The 11,527-nt window shown below is 43.1% G+C and overlaps 1 protein-coding gene across 1 annotated transcript; it reads left to right on the top strand.

Annotated features, from left to right (window-relative positions):
* Window positions 1-323: 323 nt before the first annotated feature.
* LOC113142854 (up-regulator of cell proliferation-like) lies at window positions 324-10,155 on the top strand. Its single transcript, XM_026328179.1, has 3 exons — window positions 324-420; window positions 515-700; window positions 5,454-10,155. The coding sequence occupies exons 1-3, from the start codon at window positions 402-404 to the stop codon at window positions 10,127-10,129; spliced, it is 4,881 nt and encodes a 1,626-aa protein (XP_026183964.1). The 5' UTR covers window positions 324-401; the 3' UTR covers window positions 10,130-10,155.
* The last annotated feature ends 1,372 nt before the right edge of the window (window positions 10,156-11,527 follow it).

Below are 11,527 nucleotides of genomic sequence, written 5' to 3'. Positions count from 1 at the left end.
ATCAGTACTGCATATTATGTGTTATAGTGAAATAGCAGACATGTTTTTTACAAAATGTGCTTTGGCTCTCTAAGTTAGAAATATAGCTATAATAATAACAATAATAATAATATAATACAGGATATTTAATTATTTGGTGGAATGAAGAGTCGTGTCTCTTTACCTTCAGTGAGAAGCTGTTTCAATAATCAGGAGAAGTGTGGGATGACTGACTAACCACAGTGGAGGTAAATATTTTGTCCATCTGCTAAAGAGGCAGAAAAATAAAATGGAAACACTCTCCTATATAAGTTAATTCATTACATTGCATCATATGTTTATCATTTATCAAGGAAATTGGTGATGAAGATATATGCATTGATCTTTACTGTGAGGAAACAACAGACCCTCCAACAGCAGTGATGGATGAACTTGACAGAGGTCAGCAGAAAGACACTAATTGATGTACAGTGTGTATGTAGGTAACTTTAATTAAAGCACTATGATCATCAGCATATTATTATTATTTCCACAGTTCCCTGCTGTCCTGGGAGGATCAAAGTCTCTAATGTCAGCAGTGAGTCAGTGTCTCTGCATTTGGACACTCCTGCTGGTGAAGTGGAGAACTACACTGTGACCATTTCCAGGGAGGGGCAGAAAGTTTCTGATGAACTGAAGAATCAAAGTACAAACACACCTGACATGGCAGCTACACATTCAAGTAAGTTATAGAAAATGAAGCAATAAATCACAACAGTCAGCTGAACTAAGTCTGTAAAGTGGTAGGGAAGAATAAGAATACATAATCGAAATACAATGTACTAATGCAAACACAAACTTCAATTTAAAATACAAAAAACTTGATTAAGAGGATGTTTAGACCCCTGAATCTGCAGACAGAGGTGAATAGAGATATTTTTCTTGATAAAGTCTTTTCAGTACTATAGAGTTAGCACTGATGTACATTTTAAAGTGATACCACTGCAAAAATAAAAACTATAAAAAATTATCAATGAAAATATATCATATCATCAAATGTACCCTTGTCAACCGTCCTGACTGTACTATAATGTTATGTTAGCCAATTCAATTAATTCATTAATGTTAATGACAATTCAAAATAGGCATTAAAGGGGCAGATATAATTAATGTATTTAGGTAAGGTGAATAAACATTTTAGCGCAGCAGTCTCCACTCAAAGTGCTGACACATTTCTACATGCTGTTTGCTGAAAACTGTATTTGAGTCCAATGCTGAACCTGCTGGTGAAGCCCCCAACTATTTGCTTTTGAATTTGATAAGGACAAGATCATTTTATTCACATTAGACATATAAATAAAAAAAAATTTCCTGTCTCACCCCTATGGGTGGTGTGTGTCTTCCTCAATCTCGGGTCCTCTACCAGAGGCCTGGGAGTTTGAGGGTTCTTCGCAGTATCTTAGCTGTTCCTAGCACTTGCGCTCTTCTGGACTGAGATCTCTGATGTTGTTCCTGGGATCTGTTGGAGCCACTCTCCCAGTTTGGGGGTCACGGCCCCGAGGGTGCCGATTACCACGGGGACCACTGTTGCCTTCACCTTCCACATCTTTTCTAGCTCTTCTTTAAGCCCTTGGTATTTCTCCAGCTTCTCGTGTTCCTTCTTTCTGATGTTGCTGTCACTTGGGATTGCTACATCTACCACTACGGCTTTCTTCTGTTGTTTGTCCACCACTACTATGTCCGGTTGGTTAGCCATCACCTGTTTGTCGGTCTGTATCTGGAAGTCCCACAGGATCTTAGCTCGGTCATTCTCCCTCACCTTTGGAGGTGTGTCCCATTTTGACCTTGGGACCTCCAGCCCATACTCGGCACAGATGTTCCTGTACACTATGCCGGCCACTTGCTTATGGCGTTCCATGTATGCTCTGCCTGCTAGCATCTTACAACCTGCTGTTATGTGCTGGATTGTCTCAGGGCATCTTTGCACAGCCTGCACCTGGGGTCCTGCCTGGTGTGGTAGATCCCGGCCTCTATCGATCTTGTGCTCAGGGCCTGTTCTTGTGCTGCTACGATCAGTGCCTCTGTGCTGTCTTTCAGTCCAGCTTTTTCCAGCCACCAGTAGGACTTTTCGATATCAGCCACTTCTTGTATCTGTCGGTGGTACATGCCGTGCAGGGGTTTGTCCTGCCATGATGGTTCTTGCTCTTCTTCCTCTGCATCGGGCTTCTGTTGCCTGAGGTATTCACTAAGTATTCCATCGCTTGGGGCCATCTTCCTGATGTACTCATGGATCTTGGTTGTTTCATCTTGGATGGTGGCTCTGACGCTCACCAGTCCCCGGCCTCCTTCCTTCCTCTTAGCGTACAGTCTCAGGATGCTGGATATGGGGTGAAGTCCTCCATGCATTGTGAAGAGCTTCCTTGTCTTGACATCAGTGGCTTCTATGTCCTCTTTTGGCCAGCTTATTATGCCAGCGTGGTATCTGATGACCGGCAGGGCGTAGGTGTTGATGGCTTGGACCTTGTTCTTCCCATTTAGCTGACTTCTTAGGACTTGCCTTACTCTCTGTAGGTATTTGGCTGTGGCTGCTTTCCTTGCGGCTTCTTCCTGGTTCCCATTTGCCTGTGGGATTCCAAGGTACTTGTAGTTGCCCTCAACATCCGTTATGCTGCCTTCTGGGAGTTCAACTCCTTCGGTCCTGACAACCTTCCCTCTCTTTGTTATCATTCGACCACACTTGTCCAGTCCGAATGACATTCCAATGTCGTTGCTGTATATCCCGGTGGTGTGAATCAGTGAGTCGATGTCTCGCTCAGTCCTGGCATACAGCTTGATGTCATCCATGTACAGGAGGTGGCTGATGGTTGCCCCATTTCGCAGTCGGTATCCGAAGCCAGTCTTAGTGATGATCCGGCTGAGGGGGTTCAGGCCTATGCAGAACAGCAGCGGGGACAGAGCATCTCCTTGGTAGATGCCGCACTTGATGGAGACTTGTGCTATCGGCTTGAGGTTGGCTACTAGGGTTGTTTTCCACAGTCCCATCGAGTTCCTTATGAAGGTTCTTAGGGTCCTATTCATGTTGTACAGTTCCAGGAATTCCAGGATCCATGTGTGAGGCATTGAGTCGTAGGCTTTCTTGTAGTCAATCCAGGCGGTGCACAGGTTGGTCTGCCTGGTCTTACAGTCTCGAGCGACTGCTTTATCCACCAGTAGTTGGTGTTTTGCTCCCCTGGTGTCCTTACCCATTCCTTTCTGGGCCCCGCTCATGTATTGAGCCATGTGCCTACTCATCTTAGCCGCTATGATGCCCGACAGGAGCTTCCATGTTGTGCAGAGGCAGGTTATCGGACGGTAGTTGGATGGGACTGCTCCCTTTTGGGGGTCCTTCAGGATCAGGACTGCCTGCCTTCAGTTAGCCACTCTGGGTGGGTCCCATCCATTAGCAGCTGGTTCATTTGAGCTGCCAGGCGCTCATGGAGGGCAGTTAGCTTCTTTAGCCAGTAGGTGTGGATCATGTCAGGCCCCGATGCTGTCCAGCTCTTCATGTTTGAGACCCTTTCTCGGATATCTGCCGTTGCGATGGTTACTGGTTCCTGTTCAGGGAGGTTGCTGTGGTCTGCTCTCAGGTCTGCCAACCACTGGGCATTGGTGTTATGCGATGCCTCCCTCTCCCATATGTTTTTCCAGTATCGTTCAGTCTCCAGCCTTGGTGGGTCGGCCCTCGTGTTACTGCCCTCCCACTGAGAGTACACCTTGGATGGTTCGGTGGAGAACATCCTGTTTATTCTCCGCGCTTCTATTTCTCTGGTGTACCTCTTCAGGTGTGTGGCCAGGGCTGTGAGTCATTGTTTGGCAGTCTCCAGGGCCTCAGGTATGGACAGCCTGCTGTATTTCTTACCCAACTTCATCCCCCTTCTCTGCAGTTCTGACAGTTGGCTAACTTCTCTTCGTGTTGCCCTTATTTTTGCCTCTAACCTCCTTCTCCATGCAGGGTACTGCTCCTTGGTGGTGGAATGTATTTTGTGGCCAAGCATCTCAAGGATCACTGTTGCCGTGGTGTATATCAGCTTGTTGGTCTCGGTGAGGGTCACAGTGGGGATAATATATATATATATATATATATACAGTGGGTACGGAAAGTATTCAGACCCCCTTTAAATTTTTCACTCTTTGTGTCATTGCAGCCATTTGCCAAAATCAAAAAAGTTCATTTTATTTCTCATTAATGTACACTCAGCACCCCATCTTGACAGAAAAAAACAGAAATGTAGAAATTTTTGCAAATTTATTAAAAAAGAAAAACTGAAATATCACATGGTCATAAGTATTCAGACCCTGTGCTCAGTATTGAGTAGAAGCACCCTTTTGAGCTAGTACAACCATGAGTCTTCTTGGGAATGATGCAACAAGTTTTTCACACCTGGATTTGGGGATCCTCTGCCATTCTTCCTTGCAGATCCTCTCCAGTTCTGTCAGGTTGGATGGTGAACGTTGGTGGACAGCCATTTTCAGGTCTCTCCAGAGATGCTCAATTGGGTTTAGGTCAGGACTCTGGCTGGGCCAGTCAAGAACGGTCACAGAGTTGTTCCGAAGCCACTCCTTTGTTATTTTAGCTGTGTGCTTAGGTTCACTGTCCTGTTGAAAGGTGAACCTTCGGCCCAGTCTGAGGTCCTGAGCACTCTGGAAGAGGTTTTCTTCCAGGATATCTCTGGAAGAGCCCCGACTGGTGGAGGGCTGCAGTGATAGTTGACTTTGTGGAACTTTCTCCCATCTCCCTACTGCATCTCTGGAGTTCAGCCACAGTGATCTTTGGGTTCTTCTTTACCTCTCTCACCAAGACTCTTCTCCCACCATTGCTCAGGTTGGCTGGACGGCCAGGTCTAGGAAGAGTTCTGGTCGTCCCAAACTTTTTCCATTTGAGGATTATGGAGGCCACTGTGCTCTTAGGAACCTTGAGTGCTGCAGAAATTCTTTTGTAACCTTGGCCAGATCTGTGCCTTGCCACAATTCTGTCTCTGAGCTCCTTGGGCAGTTCCTTCGACCTCATGATTCTCATTTGCTCTGACATGCACTGTGAGCTGTAAGGTCTTATATAGACAGGTGTGTGCCTTTCCTAATCAAGTCCAATCAGTTTAATTAAACACAGCTGGACTCCAATGAAGGAGCAGAACCATCTCAAGGAGGATCAGAAGAAATGGACAGCATGTGAGTTAAATATGAGTGTCACTGCAAAGGGTCTGAATACTTATGACCATGTGATATTTCAGTTTTTCTTTTTAATAAATTTGCAAAAATTTTTTCTTCTGTCAAGATGGGGTGCTGAGTGTACATTAATGAGAAATAAAATGAACTTTTTTGATTTGGGCAAATGGCTGCAATGACACAAAGAGTGAAAAATTTAAAGGGGTCTGAATACTTTCCGTACCCACTGTATGTATATATGTGTGTGAATTTATGTTGTCCATTTGAAGTAACAATCATCTTCATGCCCACAGAGACACAACTGCAGAGCCTGTTGGAGGATCTGGGGTTGGAGCAGCACTACAGAGAGAAGCTGTCACTGAGCAGAATACTTCAGATTGATGAGAAGACCATTACTGATGAACCTGCCAAGTCTAATTCAGATCTTCCATGGTATTTTCTGAAGAAACTGATGATGGTTAATGTGACAACCAGGGATGTGAAATGTACATCACAAGGTGAATCAACCAGCGACTCTGCACATGGTGTTGACAAGTTAGATTTTGATAACCTGTTTGACAGTCCAAACTCAGGTGATGTGCTGAACCCCCTCGACATAATCACTGCTCTGTTTCTGGTTTCTGATGGTTTTGTCCGACAGGAAATGGCGCTCAAAATGTCTATGTGTCAGTTTTCTGTACCTCTGCTGCTTCCCAACTCTGACACACAACAGTCCACACTCATGCTGTGGGCCATGAGAGACATTGTTAAGAAGTACAGACCTCAGTCACTCTCAGAATCCAAAGGCTTCATTGAAGACAGAATTGTTCTCTCTGATCTTCCAATGATATCTTTTGTGAGACTGGGTGAGTGCACCCTGTCCAAGTCAGAGATCCTCAATAAGCTTCTGAGCAGTTCTCAGCAGTACCATGACACCTTTGTTCACTGTAACATGCAGGGTGGTGACAGTCCAAGAAGAATTTCCAGTGGACTGGTTGAAATTACTTGGTATCTTCCTTGTGGAAACAAAAACATTGATATTTTTAGTGAGCCAGTAGCTGTAGCTAACCTTCGTGGGGATGTTGCTTCATTCGAAACACAATTTTCTTTTTTGTGTCTGACATCTGCAGCAGTTTTTGTGTTCTCTGACAATTTGGACTCTGACAGTGAACTGCTTATTAACCAGCAGCACAAGGCACAGATCTTCTTGGTGAGCAACCCTGAGAGTAAGAGCTTCAGACGAGATGCATTCAGAAAAGTAGCAACCAAGTTGGGCTTGACTAACAGCAACATTATTTTGAAAAACAAGGGGATAAATGATGCAGAGTTTGTCAAAAAATTGAGGGAAACAGTCAGTAACGTAGTCAAGAACTCAAAGATGAAGATGAAAATAGAGCAGATGGCTGACATTGCTCATGAACTGGGAATCTCGGTTGATGAGGATTGTCCACAGTGCCAGGATGCCAAGAAAAATGCAGATGCCATCACTGCAGAAATTCAAGACATCCCAAATTACAAAGAAGCACAGCTTCCCCTGCAAGGCCAAATATGGAAGGAACTGACAAGTTTAGAGAAGGAGGAGTTTCGTCTTCGAAAAGTTGGGTCTCAAAACATAGAAATGTACAAAAGTGATCTTCAGGAAAAGAAAAAAGAACTTCGGAAACAACAGAACTCTTATGACATTTCAACAGCAATGTCATGTTTCATCAGTGCTATATCAAGGCCAGGAACAGAGAGATGTTATTTCCTGAAATGGATGCGAATGAACCTTGATAACCTGTCTCGAGAAAAACTGTCTGACCTCAGAGAGCAGTACAAAAAGAAATGCAAGGACTCTGAGAAGAAAGAGGAGATTAAAGACATTGACAAACAACTTTCCAACAGCTCACTGGGGACTGAACACTTCTTCCGTGAAATGGGTCAAATCTATGAAGCTTCGCTTTCCCTTCCAGAAAAATCCCAATCACGTCAACAACTGAAGCATCTGCCCAAACTGTGTGCAGAGTTACTGCGTGATGGATTTCCTCTTGAGCTGGTAGATGGAGATGCATCCAACATACCTCTCAGATGGGCCAGTGACGTCCTCGCTCAGCTCAGTGACTTGGTGTCTCCACAGAACAAGATCCTGGTAGTCACAGTTCTTGGAGTTCAGAGCACAGGAAAGTCCACACTCCTTAACACCATGTTTGGAGTGCAGTTTGCAGTCAGCAGTGGTCGATGTACTCGAGGTGCTTTTATGTTGCTGCTCAGAATCAATGAAGATGTTAAAAAAGTTCTCAACTGTGACTTCATGGTGATCATTGACACTGAGGGCTTAAAGTCACCAGAACTGGCACAGCTGGATGACAGTTATGAGCACGACAATGAGCTAGCAACACTTGTTGTGGGGCTGAGTGATATCACCATTATCAACATTGCAATGGAGAACTCAACAGAAATGAAGGACATTCTCCAAATAGTTGTGCATGCTTTTCTCAGGATGAAAGAGGTGGGCAAGAAACCCAAATGTCAGTTTGTCCACCAGAATGTGTCTGATGTTTCAGCCCATGAGAAGAACTCAAGAGACAGGAAAATACTGTTTCAGCATCTAAATGAGATGACCCAGGCTGCAGCCAAAATGGAAAAGAAAGACGAGTACAAGAGCTTCACTGATGTAATGGAGTATGGTCCAGACACCGGCAACTGGTACGTTCCTGGACTCTGGAATGGAAACCCACCAATGGCACCAGTCAATGCAGGTTACAGTGAGGCTGTATATGAGTTCAAGAAAAACATCATCCAACTACTGGGAAGCTGTAAATCATCTGCTAATAAAATCTTGGACTTTACAGAGTGGATGACCAGCCTGTGGAGGGCAGTAAAACATGAAAACTTCATCTTCAGCTTCAGAAACAGCCTAGTGGCTGATGCATACATGAGGCTGTGCACAGAGTTCAACAAATGGGAATGGGAATTCAAGAAAAACATGTACACATGGGTTACAAATGCTGAAACAAGGATTTCAAATTTCGGTACAGCTGCTGCAACATCTCAAACATCTGACATCAGAAAACTTCTCATGGATTTGAAAACTGAGGCCTGTAAAGTCCTGTCTAATGGGGAGACAAAGCTTCTTGATAATCTGACACAGTACTTCACACAAACAGAAGGTCATGTCTGTCTGGTAGAAAGATACAAAGCCGACTTTGAAAACAGTGCAAAAAGCCTTGGAAAAGAAATGAAGAGCTCAGTGTTTCAGCAGCTGGAAGCAGCAGCTGACATCAGACGGGGACAGACAGAAGTTGATAGAATCAAGCAGAATCACACAAAAGAAATTGAGAAGGCAGTGTGTGCACTGATTGATGAATGTCGGAAGAGAAATGTCCAGATGACAGACGACGAACTGGACAAAGAATTTGAAAAGATGTGGAATGAAACACTGAAGAAACTTTCTTTTTCTGCACAGAAGGCAACAGACGTTTTCGCCAGTGTGTCCTATTACCTGAGAATGAACCTGTCACATAAGGGAAGTCATGCATCTGAATTGTTAAATGATAAAAACCTGCGTGATTGTGGACTGGAGCCTTTCAGATATACAGCTGAAGGAAACTTTAAACGTACGATAAGGAAGTTCTTTAACCTTCAAGATTACACAATGGCTGTGCAAAATTTGGCTGACAGCATCATAGATGCTTGCACACAGTCTGTGACTGAAAAACAGGAAAGAAAAACCAATTACCATGAAACCTACATCCAGGAGATCCTACACATGATTGATGAGAGGCTGCAAAACAACCAGGATCTTAACACAGGCACACAGTTTGAAGTTTCTCTAAAACAGCACATCTGTGGAGCGGCAGCCAGACACTTCCAGAAGATGCATGAAGATTTCCTCCAGGTGAATGATCCTTACAGATGTCTGATGAAAAACAAGGAGAAGTTTCGTGCTGATTTTAAAGATGTGTTCCATGAACGAGACCAGTGCCAAAAGAAGGCAGAAGAGTTCACCAACCAATGTCTGAAACCTGCAGTTGAAGACTTTGTCAACCATCTCCTGGGTCCTAGTGTCACTGATGAAATGTTGACCAAACAAGAACAGTTCAGCACACGAATGTCCTTGCAGTTTTCAATTTTACAGGATTTGCTTTTACAGGAAGACTTTGGAAAGTATGTGAGCTATATTTCCTCATATGAGGAGTATGTGAAAAAGTGGATTCTTGACCAAATAGTGAATCACTTCTCAGATGGATCTAAAATGTCTGAATTTGAGGATCAACATCTTCAGTCAAGTATCAGCAGCATAAATGATGCCATCAAAAAGGCCAAAATGAAAAATAGCAGCAGTCTGAAGACATTTGTTGAAAATATCTGCAAGGAACTTGGTGATAAACTGGTCATTTCCCAGGATGCTCTTGGTGCCTTCATGATCCTGAACACTGCTGACCCAGAACAGTTTGCTCACTGGCTCACAGTGTCTCTCAGTGAGATGGGACAAGCTCTGAAAGAGCAGTTTAAAGAATCAGGCATCTGGACAAAACTAAATAAACTTCACCTGAAGCCTCAGACTGAGCTGTTTAACAGACTGATTGGATGTGGTAAACAGTGTCCATTCTGCAAAGCACCTTGTGATGCAGGAGGAACAAACCATGAAGAACATCAGGCTTCGCTACACCGACCTGAGGGTCTGGGTAGATACCGATGGGACAAGACAGAAAAACTTGTCACTGACATATGCTCATCCTCTGTGAACAGTGATGCACGTTTTCGTTGCGAAGCAACAAATGATAAATGGCATCCTTACAAGCGTTACAGAGAAATTTTCCCAGACTGGAAAATTGTTTCAGATGTAAGTCTAGAAGCATCAGACTACTGGAAATATGTGATGACAAAGTTCAATGATCAATTTGCCAAAGAATACACTGCAAAGCCTGCTGAGATTCCTCACACTTGGAAGAGTATCCAACCTAAGCAGGCAGAAGAGAGTCTCAAAGTGTCATTTTTCATGAAGTGACAATATTCCTCCTCCCTTTGCTTTTAACGTGGACGGAGGAACACTCTCCTCTAGCATATAGCATATAGGAACATACTGTTTTTTTTTTTTTACCACTATGGCATATAGGGAAATACAAGAGAATCACAGTAACTATGTAAATTACTCTAGATATCTACTATTACTACAACTGAAAATATGTGATAACAAGGTTGAACAAAGACTTTGCCAAAAATAAATAAATATATATACAGTATAGATGTACACAACATAGGCAGAAAAAATGTCTCAAAGTGTCATTTCATTTTTCATCCAGTGAGAATAATATTCTTTCAGCATGTACATTCTTTCCATGTGGATATTTTGATTTTATTTAGTTTTATAAGATGATATATAACTTAGAAGATATAGATGGTCATTAAAAGTCTAGTTCAACATGATTGCTTGCTCTGAATTTACAATGTTTGTGAAATATGTATCATGTCAAATGCATGACAGACAGTTTTTCTCACTGACTATAATATGAGATGGTCTTAGCTCTAAATTAAATTATATCTGTTCTTATTCAGTTCAATAATGCTGGTGTTTATTTTCAATATTTATGTAAATGAAGATCATTCACTGTATGTGGTGTTGTCTGTACTGTTAACTGACCTAATAAAGAGAAAACAACCTGCAGACTGGTTATTAATAATAATAATAATAATACATTTTATTTCATGGCGCCTTTCAAACTCTCAAGGTCACCTTACAGAGAGAAAAAGGAAGCATACAGCAGGAAATACATAGAGTGCATTAAAACAACAATAACAACAATGCATAAACAGAGGGCCAGAATGTAAAGGCAAAAGTGCAGAGAATCCAGGAAGTGGGCGATGTACAGCAATAGCAAATTGAAACACAGAAACCCAGATGACAGAACAACAAATATGAAACAATATGAGACAATATGAAATAGGCGGAGGGTGGTAGAACATCACGGGCTGCTTTGAGAAGTTAAGAGAGTTAGGTGGAAAATGCTATACGGAACAGATACGTTTTGAGTGATGATTTAAAAGTTGATAAGTCCGGAGACGACCGGATGCGATGAGGGAGAATGTTCCAAAGGCGGGCCGCAGTGTGGCTGAAGGATCTAGTGCCCATGGTGGCCAGGCGCACTGTAGGGGTGCAGAGGAGAGTGGAACTGGAGGAGCGGAGAGTACGAGGCGGAGAATAGATATGAAGTAGATCAGTGATGTATGGTGGGGCAATAGAGTGGAGGGCTTTGTAGGTGAGAAGGAGGATTTTATAGTTTATACAGAAGGACACAGGGAGCCAGTGAAGTTGTTTAAGGACAGGGGTAATATGATGTGAGAATGGAGTTCTGGTGATGATTCGGGCAGCAGAGTTCTGGACAAGTTGAAGTTTATGAAGTGATTT

This window comes from Mastacembelus armatus, chromosome 18 (genome assembly GCF_900324485.2).
Source record: "Mastacembelus armatus chromosome 18, fMasArm1.2, whole genome shotgun sequence".
In the NCBI taxonomy this organism is placed as follows: Eukaryota; Metazoa; Chordata; class Actinopteri; order Synbranchiformes; family Mastacembelidae; genus Mastacembelus; species Mastacembelus armatus.
Note: the sequence above shows the minus strand (reverse complement) of the source record. Positions and strands in the feature narration are given on the sequence as shown.

Excerpts from the sequence above, each read along its gene's own strand:
- LOC113142854 (XM_026328179.1), top strand. Across the intron at positions 701-5,453 it reads CATGGCAGCTACACATTCAA|AGACACAACTGCAGAGCCTG; the intron begins GTAAGTTATAGA and ends TCATGCCCACAG.